Source organism: Idiotropiscis lumnitzeri, chromosome 20 (assembly GCF_059441095.1).
Source record: "Idiotropiscis lumnitzeri isolate Australia: NSW breed Sydney's pygmy pipehorse chromosome 20, RoL_Ilum_1.0, whole genome shotgun sequence".
NCBI classification, from domain to species: domain Eukaryota; kingdom Metazoa; phylum Chordata; class Actinopteri; order Syngnathiformes; family Syngnathidae; genus Idiotropiscis; species Idiotropiscis lumnitzeri.
Window position 1 is genome coordinate 3,396,342 of NC_142410.1, and position 22,763 is coordinate 3,419,104.

Consider the following 22,763-nt stretch of genomic DNA (forward strand, 5'->3'; position numbering starts at 1 on the left):
ATAATAATCATAATAGTAATTTTGTGGTGCATGTTTTTTTTTTCAGGTTAATCCCAGGGACTTGGAGCAAAGCTTTGACAAGACAATAAAACAAAAATAATCGTTTTTCTTTTTTAGATAAGCAACAGTTGTTCGTTCTTAAATTCACATTGTGTATAACAGCAAAATTTATATAGTCTATTTAAACAGTGTATGTGTGTTGCAATGTTAAATGGTATGCATGGAATGAGTATTTATAAATTCAATGTAAATACATTACGTATATCAGCACCCTTTGGACTTTAAAAAAAAATAATTTGATGTATTTATTCGTTTATGCTGCGAACCTGTGTCAGTTTCTGTGTTGCTCCGTGTTCCCTTATAAGATAATTATAGTTTTTTTGATAGTTAGTAATAGTTGTTTGTATTTGTTAGGATGGAGCATCATATTTATAGAATTATCTGCAATAAAAATGATTTAGTTTCCACCTGTTGGCAGTAAAGAGAAATGCAGGTGTAAAAGTAAAAAATATATATAAATACATAAAATGTCAAGTGGGAACTTGGTCCACAGAGCAGAATATTAAGAACCACTTATAGTCACTGTCGAAAGCAAAAAAAAACATATTTCGGTATTATTGACCGCCGGTGAATTTAAAACATGATTAAAAAGTTTAAATTTTCACCTTTACTTTCTGTTCCCAAGCATCTTATTTTATTTTGAAGGTACAAGCCGGAAGTTATTTTCTCTTTTTTTTTTATTATTTTGAAGGTACAAGCCGGAAATGAAACACGGCCACACCATCAGGGGCTACAGCACAGGGAAGTCGTCATCGGAAGTGACGTATAGAAAATGACAGGCAATGATGAACGTGACTTTTCACGACATGTGAAGGGATGACGCGCACTGTACACCTGCAGCACTCCTAAACACACCGGCTCACCATAGTGAGCCAAGAAAACGCCGGCAATGGACGACAGTTGTCAGCGAGCGCCGCTTTTTACATTCGGCGTGATAGCTGACGTCCAGTACGCCGACATGGACGACGGGCTCAATTTCAGCCAGACAAGAACGCGATACTACCGAAGTAGTCTTGGGCTGCTCAGAAAAGCTCGGGAAAACTGGTCCCACTCGACCGACCGTCCAAAGTTCATCATTCAACTGGGAGACATCATCGACGGGTTCAACAAGGGTCGCGGAACCTCCATTCGAGCGCTAGAGAAAGTATTAGAAGAGTTTAGCTTCAGTTCCATAGACGTTCATCATGTGTGGGGCAACCATGAGTTCTATAACTTCAATCGAAGCGAGCTATTGCGTTCCAAGCTGAACAGCTCCGTACTTGCTGACGCGACCCTCAGCGGAACCCGGGCCGGTGGCGATATCTACGCCTATAGCTTCAGTCCCTTCCCCGGGTTCACATTTGTCGTGTTGGATGCTTATGATGTGAGTTTGCTTGGTGTAGATGAGGACAGTCTGCAGTACCGCGGTGCTTTAAATTGGATTAAAAAACATAACAACAATGAGGATCTCAACTCCCCCCCTGGTAAGGACACATACGGAAAACCTTTTTGGGACGTGACGTCACATATAATTGCAAAACGATACTAGGGCTGCGTAGTATCAGATCGATATCGATTTTCTTTCACATAGCCCGATATCCTACACGAAAATCTATAGTGATAATTTTATTAACCTCTTTTTCCTGACTTCATGCGTCTCTTTTTTCTTTTTTTTCTTAAATTCACACTTTTATAACAGCTAATTATTTTTTGTCTTGAAGCAAAGCTAAACTGATTAAAAAAAAATAAATATCTACTTGTTGTAATTTGAGAACATTTGTGAATACCTCAAGTCAAGGTCCAAACTCAGTACTCCTTTGTGAAAACAATTATAAATATTTTATACTACTTCTGTATATATCTGTTATACTGTACAAATTTTGTAGAGTAATAAAATAAGTTTTATCCCTTCTGTAAACAAATGACTTGATTTTTGTTCTTAGGATTATTTGATGATCTAGAGCAGAGGTTCTCAAAGTTCAACGGTGGTTTCAGCAAGGCCCAGCTGGCGTGGCTCGAGTCTGTTCTGTCCTTAGCCGACAAGAAACGTGAAAAAGTCACCATTGTCAGTGAGTAGTATTTTTATTTTTTTTACTACCGTTGCCTGCTGTGCTACAAATAAGATTAAGAAGTGAATAAAACGTAACATTTGGAAATCTCCAAATTAGTTTCTCGTCCTGTTTTACTATCTAGGTCACCTCCCAGTCCATCCGTTCTCCACAACTCCCATGTGCCTGGCCTGGAACTTCGATGAGCTTCTCTCCACTATACAGTCCCACAGCAGCGTGGTGTGTTTCATAGCCGGACATGATCATGACGGTGGATATTGCTTGGATAAAAGCACAGGAATTCACCACCTTACGCTGGAGGGAGTCATCGAGACGCCGCCAGACAGCAACGCGTTTGGAACCGTCTCAGTGTATGAAGACCGGATGGTCTTGAAGGGGGTCGGGAGGATTCCAGACTTGACATTTTCTTTCCCTGGCGATGGAAACCAAAGATGATTGAACTTTTAGTTTTTTGTGGATGCCATTGTTTTGTATGTACGGTATCTGCATTATATATGTACATTTACATGGTGGAGTTTTTATGAGGAAAATGAATCTGGAAGGAATCATTGTTAAATTTTGCACTGAACTGATTACATTTGAATGGGCTTAAGCATATTGTCAGGCAAATATTGTATGAGCAAAAAAAAACATAGTGTCTGCATCAGGGCCTATGTTTTATACATTTATAGCACTTTAATTTTCACTGGAACGATTTGGTAAATTCTGAATGTATTGTATGTTTCTATTTAAATAAAACAGTCCGCTGACATGTTATTAATTTAATTATTTTAAAATCAGACTTTTTACATGTGTCCCATTTGCAAACGTATGTGGTGAAATCTTTTGGTGAGCTACTGCCGTCATGGCTGATTTTCTAGTGACACAATGAGCTTAATATTAGACTAAAAATGCAAATGACACATTTATATAGCCAGTTGTCAGGATATATTTGTGTAAATGCATCAGTGGTGCAATTTATTATATTTGAAAGGGCATGCACTAATACCGACTGAAAAATAAAATTAACCGAATGATGGATTTCTGTTTTTTTTTTAACTTCTTTTTTGCATAACTTTCAAGAGCAACTCAGTATTATTTGGTTGAACCTGTGTTCAATCACAAATATACACTGACCACATTTGGAAGAGCAACTACTTTCGTTTGAATATTTCTTTAATTCCCCCTTAACCTAAATGACATGTTGGCTGCATAAGAAATGCATAATATTTGCCACGCCCGTTATCAAAACTGTTTCCAAGATTGGGCCCACATTTTACATTAACATTTTTCACAGAAGGCAATAGTACGAAAGAAAATACAAATTATCTAGGCGTGAATCGGAGTAGTTGAATCCAAATCAGTTTTTCTATTGAGTGAATTGTAAAAAATAATCTGCAGTAATTGTCTGCTGCCATCTAGTGGAAGTGTATTTATTGTATTATATCGCTATACGTCGTTGGCAAAAATTCAAAAGTTGTTTTGAATAATTATAAGTGAAAATGGACAATTAATTAACAGCCGCACACCATGCTTTCTCGCGGCATACTTCGGCTTAGCTGAGAAGACTAATACGCAAAAATTAATACCCAATCGACTCAAATGTGATAACGTGTGTGTATGTGTGGGAGTGGGGGGGGGGGGTAAATGAATTTATTCTTTAATTAAAAAAGATTGGAGGCGTTGTTTGAAGTGGGAAAATGTGCTTCTGGTTTGTCCGACGGTACGTTAAGGCAACGTCAGCAAAGACGTGGCCATATCGCATCTGCTGCGTTCAAGTTGCGCAGTGTCCCGTCTGGAGGCAGAGAGAGGGCGAAGTTTCACTATCTGCATTGCAGCCCGAGCGCTGCTGCCGGAACCCAACACAACAATGGCGACTCCCAGTCCTGACAGCAACTCCTCCAGCTCCAGCAACAGCTTCAGCATTGTAGGATCCGCGTCGCACCAATTCCACCAGCAGACACAGAGTAGCAGTATGCAAGGTACACAAACACATTTTATCTTGTCGATCTTAAAACGGGATCTGTAAGGAAATGTAGCATTGTAGCTCCCATAAGTAGGAACTGTTGTAAAGGTAGAGAGATTAATATTGGATTATGTAGTCAGACCTTTCAAAATAAAATGCAAGTCGTTGTTGGATCCTAAATTAATTGCTTAGATACGCGAGTAAGCCCATGAAATATTAGTCCAAATATAAAAATCCTCAACAGAAAGTCTTTTACGACCACCATGTCACGTCTTTGTAAACTATAACACAAAAATCACCAATATGGTGTATGTAGCCTTTTACGTTGAAGCTTACATTTGACCGTTTCCGCTAACGCCTTAGCTTGGTTTAGCTAGCTTCAAACAGCTCTACAACCAACTCACAGCTATGAGGCTAGCATTGATGTGGTAGCCTCGTTTAGCTGCTGCATCGCCGGGCCTTTTTGGCATCTTGGAGACTTGTATTGCCCGAGTCCGTCACGATCCTCATTTCTCAAAAACTATTATGTTTAAAACTGCAACCGATGCATTTAATAAGTAAATATAAGACCACCGTCACTGACAGTGCTGCCGTTGTGCTCATACTAGCAGTGAGCAAACCAGGCCTGGATTGAAAGTATTTCTTCTTAGCCAGGCCACTGTTATGTTCACAATAGCTTATAACAACTCAATTACAAATACATTATAATACATGCTCTTAGTCACTGGACTTTTAGGATTTAATGCTGGTGCTGAGCCAATTGCATTTTGCAAATGTACCACACATTTAGATCAAGTAATATTTTATGAAGCATTAAACACACTGTATCAGGTGTAATTCTCCTTCTAGTCCTAACATATCCTTGAGTGTGTCATCTATTCTTAAACGTGTTATACTGCTATTACAGTAGAACTTATAATGATAGGGTCATCTTCCTTGTATTGAAGCTCCTGGCTGCAAATTCTGGATCTAATATTGTTTCACAGTGACATATGTGTCATTCTGCTGACACAATGTTGTCAGACTTACTTAATGACTAATACTTTATGACAAGAGTGTGATTTGCGCATTAGGCAGCATCGTGTTCGGTGAAGGATGCATTATTAGTTGATAATGGATGACATTTTCATTAAATGTTTTGCCCCGCCTTTTTACATCACGATGTGATAAATGGCAGCATCACCCTATTCACAAATGTGTATTTGCATGATCTTATTATTTGGCACATGTGTAGTATCAATACTTTGATCTAAACCCTACAGAAACCAACAGCTGCTGGAGATGTCAAAATGAAACAGGTATTCACATTTATCTTACTAGGCTTTAGTCTCCTGTTGGAAGGGATCTGTTTGCCATTTTTACAGTATCTTGGGCAAATAAAATCAATAATTTGGTATTATTATTTTTTAAAAATGTTTATACAGTCAAACCTCTATTCACGAATGACAAATGTACTAATGAACTGTACTGTGTTGTGGTTTCTCCAGCACAGCTGAATCAACATTTACTGTATTTTAGTCACAGGTTTTTGCTCTAAATAAACCACCAGTACGGTTCCCAAGAAAGTGAGATAAAATCAAGTGAAAGTATTATTAGGATGTTGCAGTTGGACAAAGAAGGACATCCTATCCAAATATGACAGTGTTTATGTTTCTGATTTTGCTACACAATTTGGTTTGATGAAATCTACAAATTATGTCCCATTCTTAAAAGAAAAGCAGTTGTAAAGGAAGCTGATGTGGCTAAAAGTGTCATTGTATTCATTTTTAACTCAATACATAAAACAAGGTAAGCATGACTTTGTTCTTGGGCCAGAACAGATTAATTCAATTATTTTATTGAAAGGGGGAAACAAGTACTTTGGTAATTTGGTCACAGAATGTTTGAAATTCATGAATCGAGGTTTGGTGTTGTTCGGTAAGTTTCCTTTATTATTATTATTATTTTTTAATTTCAGATTCAGATTTAGTCCCTTTTGTATGTTGCCACCTACATTTTAAGTGAAACGTCTCTAAAATGTCTGATGCAACACATGCAACAACCCGCATGCATAAACAAATGACAAAAATACAGTAAGTATTGTAAAAGAGTTTGGTTCGAAATTCTTCGCTGGCAGCTCACTTTTGAGGGACACTATCACAGAGGTATTGTGTCAACTAATTAGGCAACAGTGTTCATTATTGTTGGCAGTTGTTTGGAAAATCACTGAATTAGATTGAATTAAATTGTAGGTGCAACTCATTTAATGGCTCCTGGGTGTGACTCTTAAAATAAAATTAAAAAAAAGCCCCATAAATGCTAATTAAAAAAAGCAAAATTACTGTGTTGCCCAAACTGCAAGGATCTTTTTAAAAAAAAAAATCCTGAATTTGCAAACATGTGAATATTGTACAAAAACAAAGTGCAGAAAACTCTTTAATTATTGTTACTTGCTGCCATGATGCTTTCAAATAATAAAAATTCGTAATGTAAACAAAATCAAAAGTAAGTATGTGTTCTTTTATTGTTACTTCAGGATTTCAGATAAGCCTGTCTGGAGTTTCCCAAAGTAAGCAAATAACTTGCACGCTAATCACGCCACTCTAATCTCTTGGTGGGTACGCGTACACCTCAGTAGTCTCAGGTGCTTTTCCTAAACCTCTGCTGTTCAGCTTCTGGACTCTGATTGGCTTATGTCATGATGGGCTGCAGTCAGGGGTACATTTTAATCTTGATCGTTTCCATTTGATATGTTAAATGGGTGAAAGGAAGCCACTGTACACTTCTGAGGCAGCCTGTGTGGTGCTCTGGTAATTTGGGAGTCTGTCCACTCTCCACTGCTTAACTCAACTTTGGCCAAGAACGCCATGTTTGCATTAGTGCTTTATAGTAGTGGAATCGCTTTGCGCCTTTATTTGAACAGGGCATGACAAAGAGGACGTAACGCTTGAAAGCAGCACTTTCCATCAATAGGTGAAAGTTTTGTATTTGCGATCAGGGGTTCTCAACTGGTGTCAATCCCATGATCTATAAGATGCGACTCAAAAATAGAGAAGTCAACCAAAACAAAATGAAGTTCACCTTGTATATTTAAAACAATCACATAGCTTAACATTTAAGTTCTATAATGTGCTTTCATCCTTCTAACAACTGATTGAACACAAACGGTGCTGCAACACATGTAGATAAATTGTGGCTCACAAACATGAATGTAATCCAAAATAAAATGTTCACCTTGTGTACTTAAAACAACCACATATCTTAACATTTGAGTCCTTAATGTACTATAAATCCTTCAAGCGATTGATTGAACACAAATGATGCTGCAACACGTGTAGACAGACAATACTGCCCATGATCTATAAGATGCGACTCAAAAATAGAGAAGTCAACCAAAACAAAATGAAGTTCACCTTGTATATTTAAAACAATCACATAGCTTAACATTTAAGTTCTATAATGTGCTTTCATCCTTCTAACAACTGATTGAACACAAACGGTGCTGCAACACATGTAGATAAATTGTGGCTCACAAACATGAATGTAATCCAAAATAAAATGTTCACCTTGTGTACTTAAAACAACCACATATCTTAACATTTGAGTCCTTAATGTACTATAAATCCTTCAAGCGATTGATTGAACACAAATGATGCTGCAACACGTGTAGACAGACAATACTGCCCTACTATTTTATACTTAATTGCCATTACTGTGTTATTATAAAGTACAGTATTTTTGAGTGCCATTTCTCCTCATCAAAATAAACAGTTTGTTTGAAAGGGAAAAAACTGGAACTGATGAATGACATTTCCATTCTTTTCAGTGGGAAAAATTGAATTAAAACCATATTGCAAGTCATCACTGGAAGACACACATTTGGCCAAATGTTAATAGGCGTGTTGTTGGTCTAATGGCCAGGTGTCGTCGTCATCGGGAATAAACATAGCAAATTATAATAAAATAGCTAGTCCAGCAAATTTGTGTGTTGGGAACCCCTATAATGCACCTAGATATAGGATAACACATTTTAATTGGCATCTCGAAATAACTCAACCGTATTCGAACTGTTTTGGCCCACTTAATTCTTCTTTCCAAAAGGTTGGAGTTGTAACACTGGTGATTCCTTTCTCTGTTAATGCGTTACATTTGTTACTGACCCCTCTGATTGTCAAATTTTAGGGCGCGTTTCAGTATTAATTCCACACCTGCCGTCTCAAGTGTATACGTATATCCTGCAACATTATGACCATTTGCACCATGTCATGATATCTACCACCACTATTGTATGAAATGTTCATGATATATTTTTTTCAATTTTTTAAAATTATTTATCAATACGTTCATTATTATGGACTCACAGTACCGTTCTTGAATATCATATTGTGCAAGTGGTCAAATAATGTGGCTGGATGTTGTAGCCTTTAGTGTGTAAGCATTACATAACGCTTGCAGCTCTTCACATGTAACGCCATGTTTTGCTGTGCGTCATACGAGATGTGCATGTTGCGGCAATGTGTTTTTTTCTTTTTCGACTGCCAGGTAAACGTAAAGCGCTGAAGCTGAATTTCGCCAGCCCTCCGGTGAAGCCAGCGTCCCGCCTTCCGCTCAATCCAACGCCCCCTTCCTTTCAGAACCCCCACATGTGAGTAGGCCCGGCCACGTTGGATTCATCATTTTGCCCGTTGTCAAGGCAAGAAAGGAAAAAAAGAGAATGTGGCTTTGTTATTACTTTGGCTGCGAAAAGCTTTCTGGATTGACAGTTCAGCAGCTATAAACAAGTCGATACACTACATATGACAACTTCCTTGCTCGCCGTTATCCAAGACTGCTCCTCATTTTTTGCTCGGTACCAGCAGCAATCAGAAGCTGGCTTTGTTGTTCACAGACCGCAGTGATATTGTCCCACACTTGTAACATTGGAAAAGTACCGCCGGAAACGCTCATCTCCACTTTGGTCATTTCAGAAAGTAGTTCTTATTCTATTATTACAAAAACATGTTTTGTGATTAAACGCCTGGAAGTAAATGGGAAGGAATTTGAACGAAAGATGACAAACTGACAAAGCTGGGCACTTGACCCTTTTTTTCCCGACAGCCCCCCGCCCTCTGGCCGCAATCTCTGTACATTCGACCCTTCGGCCTTATTCACAAAAATTGTCATCCTCCTAATTTGTTCCTCCGTATGCCTATTCTGTAATTAACTCCATCTTGTTTCATCCCTTCTGTCCAATCCTCATGGTCCGCCAGAGAGCGGCTGAGAACGCACAGCATCGAATCGTCAGGGAAGCTTAAGATTTCTCCTGAGCAGCACTGCGACTTCACGGCGGAGGATTTGAGAGACCTCGGGGAGATCGGACGTGGGGCGTACGGCTCCGTCAATAAGATGGTCCACAAACCCACGGGCCAGATCATGGCAGTCAAGGTGACGTCTTAAATCGGCTAACATTTCTCTTGTTAACAAAATTTTGAAGATTTTTTTTTTTTAAAACTATAGATGATATACTGATTGCTTTATAATAAATGAAATCATACGACAAACTATATATATATTGGTCTACTACTGTCTTCAGAGTACTGCAAGTATCTTCTTCTGAAATCTAACCTGTTTGTGCTATTTTTTTTTTATTTTTTTTTGCTCTCAGAGAATTCGTTCCACTGTGGATGAAAAGGAGCAAAAGCAGCTGCTGATGGATCTCGACGTGGTGATGAGGAGTAGCGACTGTCCATACATTGTTCAATTCTACGGGGCTCTCTTTCGAGAGGTATGACAAACTTGCAAGGGACGCCGAATGCGTCAGGCAATAGTGCTCCTGATCATTTTCATAAATGTGTGTTGTGTTCTAAGATTTTATTTGATTTGTGTTTCAGGGGGACTGTTGGATTTGTATGGAGCTCATGTCTACCTCATTAGACAAATTTTATAAATATGTATATTGTGCATTCGATGATGTTATTCCAGAGGAAATATTAGGCAAAATAACATTAGCGGTAAGTAGTGCATTAAACTTTTCCCACTGTTTATTTTTATGCCGTATCGCACATATTAAAATTATTGTTGTATTTCTGTGCCTTTTTAACAGACCGTGAAAGCACTGAACCACTTAAAGGAAAACTTGAAAATAATTCACAGAGGTGAGGCGATGATGCATTGTGTATGATCGTTGTTTGCAGTATTTTAAGTATGATGTCATTCCATGGTTGGACTTTCCGTGCTGTCGTCCGTTGCCGGCGATGGTGGAAGTCAGTCGCCAATCAAATAATAGGGGGGGGGGGATTGCACCCCCAGGATTTGATGCTATTTTTATATTAGCCTGTCAATGGGATTTTTAAATTGGCGTTAGCATTAGCACCAGTCATGTTTCTAAAACTGCCTTGTAGTTAAATATACAATATGTGTACCGGGAGTCTTTGTTGTTGTGTGTTTAGCTTTACATTTAACGCTAAAATTAGATTTCAGTGAACATCTTAAAGCAGTGATGGACAAATGAAGCTTCATGAAGCACTTGCGATGTTTTACTCCTCTAGATGGCACTTGTGGTTTAAAGATGCAGTGGAAATGTAATCAATTTCCCTTTGCACTTGTCTTCATCTTGAAACCCAGAGAACCCTGTGAAGGAGTTAAGAGAAAAAAAAAATCACAAGTGCTTCATGAAGCTTCATCTTCCTATCACTACATTAACACATACTCAGAGAGGGCAGAAGAATATTGTCTCACACACACACACTTGCTGCACAAGCAACATGTTGCATTCAGGAAGTATCCGCAATGTCAGAATTTGTAAATACACATTAATAGCACATTAATAGCGTTTCTTATATCATATTTTTATGATTGTGAAAAGCCAAAATGGAAATCATGATTGAATCCCACATGATCAACAGAATTTTCAACAAAAAAAAAATATTTATAATTTCTACCTACAAATTGAGCATCAGGACACAGAATTTTCTTCAAAGCTGGATTAAAGGAACATCTCACTCTCAACCATTCTAGACATCAAACCTTCCAACATTCTTATGGACCGAAAGGGTAACATCAAGCTGTGTGATTTTGGGATCAGCGGGCAGCTCGTGGACTCCATAGCCAAGACCAGAGATGCTGGCTGCAGGCCCTACATGGCAGTAAGTCAAAAGAATTATAAATTGACACCCATGTGTTAATCCCAAATACCAAACCAATTAATTACAAGTAATAACAATGAACCGAGCAACATTTGAACAGAAGTGGTGTTCGACTGCTCAACGTTGCTTCTTTTGTAGAGGCCGCGCAGGAATACGTAAATGAATACAATTTTAAATTAAAATTTTAAAATGAACCACAAAAGCTCATGGAGGATATTAATTGACAAAAAAAACAAAGGTCATTTTGCTATAATTATAGTGACTTTTTTTTTTTGTTTTACAAATGTAAAACGGTTTCAATTGATCTTTTTTTTAAAGCCCTCTCATTTCCATTTTATTTGATTAACAGAAATGGGTTTTTTTTTTTCAAATTTAGTTTGACTTATTTACTTACTATAATTTGGAGAGGCATTTCACAAATTAATTTGTATGATTAAGTGGTGAATTAAAAATAAAATTGTTCATCATCAAAATTCACAATTGGAAATGTAAATAAAAAAAAATAAACACCTTGATGCTGGTAATAATTAAGCATAAAAAATATTCCTTTTAACATTCATTGTGTTCGTATTTGTGTGTGTGCCCCTCATTGAATTTTGATCGATGGACTTTTTCCTTGTTTAATGTGAACTTGGCATTATTCACTTACTTCACCTAGTGGAACATAAGAAAAATAAAATTGTTTTGTGTGTGTTCTTCAGCCTGAAAGAATAGACCCCAGTGCCTCGAGGCAAGGTTACGATGTCCGTTCCGATGTATGGAGCTTGGGAATCACTTTGGTATGAAATCCACACGCTGCTATCTCCTAAATCACATTTTTTTTTCATTTATTATTTTTTATATATAATTATGTCTGGACTAACTGGAATTGCAGAACAGTTTCTAAATTCACACGTTTTGTGTTTGCTTCTAGTATGAGCTAGCCACTGGAAGGTTTCCGTACCCCAAGTGGAACAGTGTTTTTGACCAGCTGACGCAAGTGGTGAAAGGAGAGCCTCCTCAGCTCAGTAATTCTGAGGAGAGGCAGTTTTCCCCAAAGTTCATCAATTTTGTCAACTTATGGTAAGCGAAATGCTGTTTTACTTTAAATGGCCTGCCTCTCTCCTCGTGCCTGCCATGTTGTCAGCACCGATCGTGCAAGCGTCAAGTCACTTTATTAAGGCAGTCTTACCGAGCCCCTGCCTCGAATAGCGAAACATTTCGAATGATTTACAATACATGCCACAAAATGGCTTGCAAATCACTTCAAACACAAAGGATCATAAAACATGAACAGATGGAAACAATCATGTAACCATGTTGCATAACGCTGACGTTGAAATTTCAAATCTATACGATTGGTCTCTCCCTGTGAGTATGTTATTGCTCAATCTAAAGTGTTGTAAATTGACGATGCAATGTTAATAATAGTTAATCAAACGTCATTATTTTGGTTTCCTGAGAAGTGATGACTTTGAATTACGAGGCGCACGCCCGTACTTTTTTTTTTTCCCCTCTTGGCCAGGTCGCCATTGCGAATCAGAATCTGTTCTCAAATGCCTTACCTAGATGTATATAAAGCTTAAAATCAATTCCTTGATAGTAGTTGGCCTACTAACCACATAATGCGCTAGCACAAACTAATGTAACATCACACATGGGTAAGCAAATATATTTACGAGCTTTGTACCCAAAAATTATTGAGTCAGGAAACTCAAAATATTTTGCAATTACATACAATAATAATGTTTGATAATACAAGGAAGTTGTAACGGTCATTAATAGACTATATGATAGCTGCAAAGTGAGAAGCAGTATCATACTTCCAGGTTTCTTCAATGCACAGTATGCGCCACCAGATGGCGCTAAAGTAATTGTTTTAGCTTGAGCATAAAAGCAACAAAAATATGAATCTGATTTTCAAGGGGGGAATGCAGGGTGCGAGTACTCTCAATGTCACTGGGATAAGAAATTTCCGTATGACTTTTCAAATGCAGTTTTTATATATTTATTATGGTAAATAAATTATATATCAGAATGCCCTTTATTGTCATTACACTTTGTGTACAACGAATTTGGAGAGTTCCCCTCTTCAGGGCAATAAAACAAATAAGTTAATTAAATATAACAATTAGATTAGTTAAAGATTATGTTCCAGAACACCCCTGCAAAAAGTGAAATCTACGCTACCTAGGCGTGTTATTATGTTATTTACAGCACTTAAAAAAGACTTAGTGTCTTTAGGCACACTTTTAATTGATATACACCCATTTAAACATGTATATTATTTTGAGGGGGAGTTTTTGCCAAGTCATGTTGTACAAGTATATAAAAATATGCTCCAAGGATATCAAATGAAACAATACCCTTACTTATCGTAAATGTATAAGCTCCTAAAAAGCCAGAGCTAACCACACGTTTCGATAAGTCCACTGTAAAATGTCCAATCTTCTCTGTTCTATCACTTTATTCAAATATCACAATGCAGCAAAATTCATTTGACTAGTTACCTCTCGCAATATTAAATCAAACGGGTAAACCATTTCTGTGTGTGACTTCATACGTTTGTGGCTTCTAAAAATGACACTCTTATTTCCCCAGCCTTACAAAAGATGAATCGAAAAGGCCAAAGTACAGGGAGTTGCTGGTAAGTGTCTCCTTTCTCGGAGCGAATGGAAAATGTCATTGTTATATCTATATACTAATGCTAATTTCCAAAATGTCATACAGTCTTTGTTTCCATCTCAGTAATGCCGTCATTGTATTTGATTGTCCTGTTAGAGTGAGCTCAGCCAAAAATGGGAAGCGGTCAATTTAAACTATCGATTCACATTTCTATCATCCCCACCAAATGATTACAAGCTCGGGTAATGGCTGAATGGGCAAGGTCACTCCACTTGGAACCACTACAAAAGTTAACTGCATTCAAAACATTCAACGAGCAGTGGCTACATTTACATGGGAGGGGGAAAAAATGTTTTATTCCGATCAAAGTTCAGGCTAAAATTATGATCGGGTGCACTGTTTTTCAGGGACATTAAAAATATTGATCCCATTAGTTCGTGTCCGTGCATCACACGTTCGATCGGGCCGATATGCTTTTTTTCCGGGTCGTGGAGGCCGATAAACCGATATTTCAAGCGATATTCGTTAGGTCAAAAAAAGGTGTCAAAATTTTTAAAAATAAACTCCATGTATTATAGACCAATGAAAACAAAGATCTTTTTAAAGTTTACTACGGCAAATTAGTTTTCTACTAGTTGTGAGTTGTAGTAGACTGACATTTATGAACATTTCGGCAATGTCTTTTCTAGTGCGTGTGACTTGAGGTGAAAAAGCAAACAGGCAGCTCACTGCTGATTGGCTGCTACCCACTGCACAAGGAACCAATCAGATGGTGCTGTGGGTGTGCCAATCTGCTTCTGCAGGCAGGGCCACCAGCACAGCAGAGAGACCGAGACCAGCTTTTAATTTATTAGTCTTGAAAGTAAAAAAAAAAGTGTGATTCCAATTATCGGCAAATGTCAAATATCAGCTTGGTCGATAGTTGGTCTATTACTAGAACAAATTATTTTTGTATGCGCAGATTGACCAAATATACCGCAAATAGTCGGAGCGACAAAACATCGCTTTGTCCAATTCTATTTCAAACGTTCATATATGTTTACCGTTTGCGCTGTTACGTCAAGTTCAGTCTTACGCCCGCCTTGTCTTTCGCTTGCTCTGCATTTTTAGGCTTTAAATCCAAATAAATGTGTTCATGTAAACGTAGCGCGCGTGTCTATGAACTCAGTTTGGATCCAGGTCTGTATTACGTGGTTTTACAAATCAAATAGACACGTCATCATCATTCTGAATCATTCTTATCCTGATAATTGATTTATATTGTGCATGGATAAATTTGAGTTCTCAGAACTCGAATGTTAACTATTGCGTGTATTTGTCTTGCCTAGAAACATCCGTTCATCCTCATGTATGAGGAACGTTTTGTGGATGTCGCCACTTATGTGTGCCGTATCCTGGATCAGATACCCGCCTCTCCCATCTCTCCGATGTATGTGGACTGAGGGAGTTGGAGGTTTTTTGGGGGCGGGGAGCACCGTCCTCCCCACCATACAGCGGGTGAGAAGCACAGAGCTTCGCATTCTTAGCTCTTGGACTTTTACAGAATCACCGATTTAGTCACGTTCCAAAGAAGAGAGGAACACGAGTGGTGCAATGAGATAAATATCGTTAAAGCAACCCTTTTATCATACATCACCTCATTTAAAGTCACTCATTGTTCACACTCACAAAAAAAAAAAATCTACCAAATAAAACAGACAGAGCAATGTCGCTCGTGACTGAAAATAGCCACTTATTGGATTGTGCGTTGTGGACTGTATGTATGCTTTAGTGTGTTTACTTCTGTCAACACACACGGCCATCTTGGACTTTGGCTCCATGGTAACTAAATAAGTATGCAAAACGCGCTTGTCTGGGTAAATAATTATGAATATGGTTGTGTGGCTTTATGTCCTTCTTTCTCTGTCAATGTGGAATCTGTGAGTGTTTGTCTTAACACACAATGAGGACTATAGTCAATGCTCACGCTCAAGGTCGCCCTAGTTTGCACCTCTTCTGTAATGTCATTGCATTCGAGTCACTGGGATAAGCAGCATTTTTCCGAGGTTGTTATGATTCAGAAACCGGTCTGGGGTCGTTTAAGATGATTTTAGATTTGGAACCCAATTGAGTCAAACAATAATTTGTGGACTCTTCCTTTTATGACTATTGAGGTAAAACAAACTCAATAGGAAAGCAGATTATTTCTGAATTGTTCTGCAGATCTTTTTATTTTTTTTATTTTATTTTTTTACCTAGTTGAATCATGATCATCAGCATCTCTATTTTTAGTGATGGACAAATGAAGCTTTGTAGAGCACTTGTGATTTTTTTTGACTCCTCTAGATGGCACACTTGTTTTAAAGATGCAGTAGAAATCATATAAATTTCCATTGCGCTAGCCTTTTACCTTTAAACCAAGACCGCCATCTAGTGGAGTAAAAAATATCACAAGTGCTTAATGACGTTTCATTTTCCCCATCGCTTCTATTTTGTGTTAGGTATTGTAAATATAACATTATTTTTCTAATATTATTGAAATTTTATGTTTATTATTAATTTGGTTTAGACATGAAGCAAATGTTTTAACTCGGGCTGTCATAATTAAAACTCTGGAGGTTAATCTAAAAAATTTATTTTTATTAAATATACTTCATGTTTGGTGATTTAGCATTAATTATTTAATTAATTTAATTAATTAAATTTATTATTTAAATGCATATCTGTTACAAGCTTCACAAAAAATAGCAGTCGAAAAAATTTGATTAATCGCAATTTATCATGGAATTTTTTCGTGATTAGTTAAAAAAAAATGAATCACTTGACAACACAAGTTTTAACGCAAGCTGAGCAGAGTACATTCCTATTTAAACAGATTCACATTAGAAACATCCCTAAATAAAATTGAGAGCTTATTGATGAGTTCATGACCGAATTTTTATTTCCGATAAAACAAATGCTTATCCCTGCGACTTGAAAATGATGACAATGCACAAACTGGCTAATGCAATGCTTGCCTGATGTAAAGTTACTTGATGTCCACTGATGTATATGTGTATGTATATAGTGCATCTAATCTGCTGTTCTTGGCAGGTTTTGCAAGACCATTAAGGCCCAGTCGAACAAAACAACAAACATGTTGATGGTGGGGAGTACAGGTTAAAAAAAAAAAAGAAAAAGGAGTGGAATTTTCCATTTGAGGGTGGGCCTTGATGCCTCTTTGCATCCTGTCCTCGCACTGTACAGTTTTATTGCTCATCCACACTGATCACAGATCCACCATGCTGCATTACAAAGACAAACAGGTGCACCGATGTATATTTGAGAAATAGCCCGCCGAGGCTTTCCTCCTAATAGAAAAACGACACCAGTAAATGCTGCTAAATAATGTCCTCCTTCCACTTTTGCAACAAAAACTGTTGAGCACGGTGACGGAAAGATCACTCTTCACTTTGATTCCCAACCGTGGACTCAGCATGTTTTTCCCAAGCATGTCGCTCTGGCTTGCACTGAAGATGGAAAAAAAAAACTACATGACTGTGTATTTCAATCAAAATGCCAGAATCCACCCCGAACAAGATCGTAAATTAGGACTAGTGAGATTCGTTGAGATGCATTGCAGTAGAGGCGGTGTTCTCTCTTTAGGTCAACTGGAGAATTCTGTCGCTACTTATTCTGTCTGTCTTTTATCTGTAATGCGGAAATGGTGCACACCTACCAAAAGAAAATGATCTGTTCCTCACCTATGGGGTATGTTTTCTAGCCCTAGTGAATGCAGATCACTGGGGTACATGTTGTATAAATTGCAATCTACTAGAATGTTCATATTAGATTATAAAATAATATTAAGGGCAATTAATATTATATTGTATGTCTATCGAGGGTTACCAATAAAGTTCCTGTGGAAAACACTGGACTTGGTTATGTATTTTATTTTATTTTTTTTATCATCAAAAGAAAAAGTACACGCTGTATTTTGCGGTGGTGAATTTATTGCTCAATTTTCTTTAGTGTACAGGAATGCAGGAATTTAAAAAAAAAAACATTATTAATCAAGCAAGTCAGTGGCCAAGCAACATTGCCGCTTCTGTCAAGTATATACATATTTTTTTATACGGAGTTTGTCATGGAGAAAGTTATTGCTCAATGAACCCAAAGATTATATTCTACTAACGCAAGGATGAAACGTAGTTATGGGAAAACGAAGCTTCATGAAGCAGTAGTGATATTTGCTACTTCTCTAGATTAGGGGTGGGCAAACTTTTTGATTGGCGGGCCACAATGGGTTCTAAAATTTGACAGAGGGGCCGGACCAGGAGCAGATGGATGGAGTGTTTTGGTAATCTCACCTCAAAAATACATTTAAATTTTAATGAAAGTGACAAAAAAGCATTACAACAAATGTCATGTCTTTGAAAAAACACATTATTCAGAAAATAAAACGTTAACAAGGTTTATTCATTTCATTTTTATCAAGTTCGGCGGGCCGGATTAAAACGTTTAACCGGCCGCATGTGGCCCCCGGGCCGTAGTTTGCCCACTATTGCCCTAGATGATGCTCTTGGTTTAAATCTAAAGGCTCGTGCAATGGAAATTCCTAAAATTTCCACTGCATCTTTAAACCAAGTGCCATGTAGGAGGGTCAAAAATGATCGCAGGTGTTTCATGAAGCTTCATTTGTTCATCACCAATAAAAGGTAAATGCAACAGCTGAATAGAAAAATAATGAAATAATTTAATTTACCAGAAAACCTTAAATTCTTACTGATAGTGATTGTAACCTTGTGAAACTATGGGGAATGATTCCAGAACTTTCTTGGTGTTTTGACCTACTTAGTGGTGGAAGAAAATAAATAATTTCTTTTAGCATTAAATATCGATGTAGGTTGTATTTTTAACATGTGAATGTCAGTGCACTGTCATCACATTAAATGACCAATGGAAACACATTTTATTACATACAGTGCACAACTTCACTTAAACATTATAAAACAGAAAGTACAGCATACAGGGTTGATTGATTTACAATTCTTTAAATCATTTAATCCAATAAACATTTTTTTCTGCTTGATGACTGTTTTGTTAAAAAAAAAATTAAAAAAAATCATATTCTCATGTTTCCAAGATGAAGACCAATTCATGATTAGCTAATCCATTTTGTCTTTCTTTGGAGCAGGAAAAAACTGCATTTTGATGAACTTTTATAAAACATTGCCATGAGCATACTACAATAAATTGGTGATCAATGTTTGAAGAGAACATGTGAAAATGGAAAATGGACTAAAAGCATTTGACATTTTGAGAAACACATAGCCTTGCGTCTAGCAAACTCATTTCTCGCAAGAAAGCAAAAAGCTGTCAAGCGTGTGCGAAGTATTTTACATGTGCAACAAAGTGGAATTGCTTTAATCGGGCACCTACTTTGTAAAAGGCAGCTGTGGTGAGTTATAAGGCAGTATTCACAGTAGAAATAAGTATACAGGTATACTTATATATTACATTTATTATTCACAAGTGCTCGTAATGGACAATTTATGATGGCAAATGAGTTAAGAAAACGATTCATTTTGAAGTGGGTATTTCCGTTTGCATCACATTTAAAAGGCGAATGTCCGGAGTTTGCTTTTCAATCCAAAACAGGCGACAATCTCAATAGAGAAAGGAATGTCAGTATAAATACATGAAACGGCACAAATATTATTACACCAAATAAATAACTGGTTGGTTTTTGAAGTTGGAAAGGACAAAAAAAAAGTATTTGTTAGAAAAATAAATGATCTGGCATTGTTTTAAATGGTTGCATGGTAGCAGAAATAATTGGTAAATGCACAATTTCTGCCGATTAAAATAGATATGCTCCCCAGAAAATAATTCAAAGGCATTCATTTGTTTTACTAATGCCACTCCAAGGATAAATATTTTAAACAAACAAAATTTCGAGTTAAAAGGGTCCCTCAAATGAATGCCAGGCATTTCTACATGAGGATAAAAAAAATCCACACACCCTCACTTTAAAAATTTTTGTGATTTAGAAAAATCATTCCACATTTTTTTCCAGTGTTATTGTGACCTATACTTTGTACAAATCAAATCAAAAATCTTTTCACAAAGTGTAAAAGCAAAGAACAAAAAGGCTACGGGAACAGCTGAAGTTTATTGCGAGCTGGCAGGTGTGTTCTTGCTCGCATTTAGCAAATGTTTGAATGTGATTGGTTGATTCTGACCAAAGCCAGATATACGAGCACACACAATCGTATCTCAGTTACTTTTACTTCCCTCTAGGAAAAAAAAATAAATATATATATATATATATATATATATGTATATATATATATATATATATATATATATATTTTTTTTTTTTAATTGAGTAGTACATGATATAGGTCACATTAATAGTGGAAAACATGAAATCATTAATCTAGGTCAAATTTTTTTTACGTCACAAAAAAGAGGCATTTTAACAGGGGTGTGTAGACTTTTGATACCCACTTCAAATTAATATCAGAAAGCAAAAGTGTATCAAATACTGCATCAATTAAACTAAAGGTGCACAGTGAGTTTTGTTCATATTTACATTCAAAGATGAAATTATTAACACAAACGTAGGACCCAAAACTTCAAAATCAAAATTTGGACCAGAGTGGCGATGCTGTAACACTTTTTGAGCATTTTTTTTTTCAAGTGTGTATGATAAAGCTTTATGATGCTTGAAGTAAAATTGTCAGGAGAATATTTCATTCATATTCATTTGGGTGTTGTGCACATTTATGGTTCAGGGATGACTGATTGTGAGTTTGTTGGGTTGGTTGTCCTGTTTTAAAATCAAGCATGGTTACTCCTTTGCTGTCCCATGCGTGCTTTTTTTTTTTTTTTTTTTTTTTTTTTTTTTTGAAGGCTCCTTTATACAATTATGTAAGCTGGTGGATATCATAAAGGATTGTCAGGACAAGCGACCCCATCTGTCTTCTGGCTGCTTTAAGGCCAGGAATGTGTTCAACGCAAGAGCACAGTTGGTGTCAAAGCTGCTTGACCCAGTTAGTTGAGTTTTGCAAAATGTAATTTACCAATTTCCATAAAACTTTGACAAAATGGCATAATGTATACATTTTTTATACTTTTTTTTTTTTTAACAAAAATCAAATATGTTCCTCAAATAATGACTTGATCTCAAGGCCATCGCATACACATAAGGTGCGTAAATGATAAAGTCTATCAGGATTGGCCTGAATCAAGATTGTTGGGCCTCTACTCTTCTGAGTCTGTTCGATTACTAAAAGCGAGTTTCTTGGCTTCGGCTTGTCGAACTGTCTGTGTTTACCAGTGCTCCAGATGAAGGTCCATAGCAGAGTTTAAGTTAATATCAGTGACATCCAAGAACTCTGCATTAAAAATGCTTGGCACAATGGGCGTTGGAACATTGAAGGCAGTGGTTGAGGTTGATGGCGTCAGGTCCAGCCACTCCATCGTCTCCCACGGGGTTTCACTGAAAGCCATGCTGACCATCCCTTGCACCTCGGGGATAGCAGACACCTTGTTGAGGGGTGAAAGAGGCGTGTCCAGCAGATCTCTATTTGCCCCCACTTTGTCCTGTTGGGGATGGTGAGGGTGGCGCTGCTGGTGGTTATGGGGGCTGCTGTATCCGTCACTGTCTCGGTTACCGTCGTCTTCTTGGTGCCCGTCATCTGGGGTCATCTTGACAGAGGTGGCCTCCCCTCCCCTGCTCATGGGGCCCAGCAGAGTCTCCAGGTGGTCATAATGAAGCTGTGTGGGTGAATGGTGTTCGTAGTGGCGGTGGAGCCTTGGGACGAGTAGGCTGGGGTACCCTGGGAACACAGTAATGTGAGGCAAGACTTTGGTTACAGAGGACCTCTCCTTGTCTTCTTTGGCGTTAGCTGGCATCTCTTGAAGAGAAAGAAGATGAGGGAGTATCGCATCAGGTTGACGGTTTTGTTACCAATATAGAGATTTACGAAGTCTAGGTACAAACAATTAGCATGTGTTCACACTTGATCGGATTTGTTAAACAAGCTTTGAAGAAAATCAGGTGCAGACTACTTTATTTTTATTTATTTGGCAGCACATCTTTGTCACACCACGTGCGAGGTTCAACATTTTGTTACAGATTCCAGTGAGTGTAATCACAAATTCCACCAAAAGTACAAAAACAAATTGATAAGGATTTTCCATCCTCCAATGAACATGTCTAATGAGAACTAGTCATAGTCAAATGAAACTTCATGAATCACTTTTGATCGTTTCTGTTTCCTCTAGATGGCACTCTTAGTTGATGCAGTGGAAATTTAACACATTTTCCTTGCACTAGCCTTTACCTTTACACAAAGCGCCCCAGCTAGTTTTTCAAAAGCTTCATTTGTCCATAACTGTTTAGAGACATATTGTAAATTGGTCCAGTATTTTTTTTTCTTAGAGTGCTTCATAAATCTCAATTTAATGCTTACAGGCTAACAAGTTTATGCTAACGCGATAATACAACCTAACTTGAAAAAGCAATAAGCCTGAATAAAGATTTTATATATTGCCCTGTTTTTAAGTTTTATATTGTATGCAATGCCTCTTGACAAGGATTTTAAATCTTGCTCTGTATCCCAGTACTGTTTTTAATGAGACTTGATAAAAAAAATTCTAATGTGCTAACCTTTGTTTAAGCTAAAATATAGTAAATCCAGTTGCTAATTTGCAAAAAGTGCTAAGACAGATGGATAAAAAAAATACATCTTACCTAGGTTTTGCATCTTATAAGAATAGACGCATAATTCTAAATGAGAAAATGAATGTACGTTACTATTTAGTACGGTAACTGCAGCAACAGCGATGTAGAGGACTGATTTTCATGTTTCCGTGCAGTCAAGTATTCTATCAAATGAGAATTGATGAAATGCAAATATGCTAATTGTTGCTCAGCAGCAGTTTTCGGTGGTGGATTTTTTTTTTTTTCCAGAAGCAGGCCCATATATTTATTAAGGAATAATAACACGGGCTGCTTTGCTTAGCAAAGAAATA

At 37.3% G+C, this 22,763-nt stretch overlaps 3 protein-coding genes across 7 annotated transcripts in view; 2 read left to right on the forward strand and 1 right to left on the reverse strand.

Annotated features, from left to right (window-relative positions):
* Window positions 1-767: 767 nt before the first annotated feature.
* adprm (ADP-ribose/CDP-alcohol diphosphatase, manganese dependent) lies at window positions 768-3,128 on the forward strand. The gene is made up of 3 exons (XM_088285398.1): window positions 768-1,523; window positions 1,983-2,108; window positions 2,233-3,128. The coding sequence occupies exons 1-3, from the start codon at window positions 950-952 to the stop codon at window positions 2,541-2,543; spliced, it is 1,011 nt and encodes a 336-aa protein (XP_088141524.1). The 5' UTR covers window positions 768-949; the 3' UTR covers window positions 2,544-3,128.
* A 650-nt stretch (window positions 3,129-3,778) lies between these two features.
* On the forward strand, window positions 3,779-17,651 carry map2k4b (mitogen-activated protein kinase kinase 4b). 2 transcript variants are annotated; one of them, XM_088284225.1, is made up of 13 exons: window positions 3,779-4,069; window positions 5,316-5,351; window positions 6,569-6,601; window positions 8,575-8,677; window positions 9,282-9,456; window positions 9,677-9,796; window positions 9,903-10,022; window positions 10,115-10,166; window positions 11,029-11,156; window positions 11,858-11,935; window positions 12,070-12,218; window positions 13,737-13,782; window positions 15,089-17,651. In XM_088284225.1, exons 1-13 carry the CDS (start codon window positions 3,958-3,960, stop codon window positions 15,200-15,202), a joined length of 1,266 nt encoding a protein of 421 aa, XP_088140351.1. In that variant the 5' UTR covers window positions 3,779-3,957; the 3' UTR covers window positions 15,203-17,651. The 2 variants fall into 2 exon arrangements, with proteins under 2 accessions (XP_088140351.1, XP_088140352.1); XM_088284226.1 differs by lacking the exon at window positions 6,569-6,601 and having other exon boundaries at window positions 3,780-4,069.
* Window positions 17,652-20,032: 2,381 nt separating this feature from the next.
* The window catches only part of myocd (myocardin), a 28,705-nt gene continuing 25,974 nt past the window's right edge, over window positions 20,033-22,763 (reverse strand). For 3 of the 4 annotated variants that reach the window (XM_088284447.1, XM_088284446.1, XM_088284448.1), the window contains one exon: window positions 20,033-21,643. In XM_088284447.1, the coding sequence (XP_088140573.1) occupies window positions 21,057-21,643 (587 nt within the window). In that variant the 3' untranslated portion in view covers window positions 20,033-21,056. The remainder of the gene's footprint in view (window positions 21,644-22,763) is intronic. The other variant, XM_088284449.1, reaches the window with a different exon arrangement.

Coding starts and splice junctions, on each gene's coding strand:
- adprm (XM_088285398.1), top strand. CDS start 950: ATGGACGACAGTTGTCAGCGAGCGCCGCTTTTTACATTCGGCGTGATA. Junction 1,524..1,982: donor GGATCTCAACTCCCCCCCTG/GTAAGGACACAT, acceptor TTTTGTTCTTAG/GATTATTTGATGATCTAGAG. Junction 2,109..2,232: donor TGAAAAAGTCACCATTGTCA/GTGAGTAGTATT, acceptor TTTACTATCTAG/GTCACCTCCCAGTCCATCCG.
- map2k4b (XM_088284225.1), top strand. CDS start 3,958: ATGGCGACTCCCAGTCCTGACAGCAACTCCTCCAGCTCCAGCAACAGC. Junction 6,602..8,574: donor CCTGTCTGGAGTTTCCCAAA/GTAAGCAAATAA, acceptor TTCGACTGCCAG/GTAAACGTAAAGCGCTGAAG. Junction 13,783..15,088: donor CAAAGTACAGGGAGTTGCTG/GTAAGTGTCTCC, acceptor TGTCTTGCCTAG/AAACATCCGTTCATCCTCAT.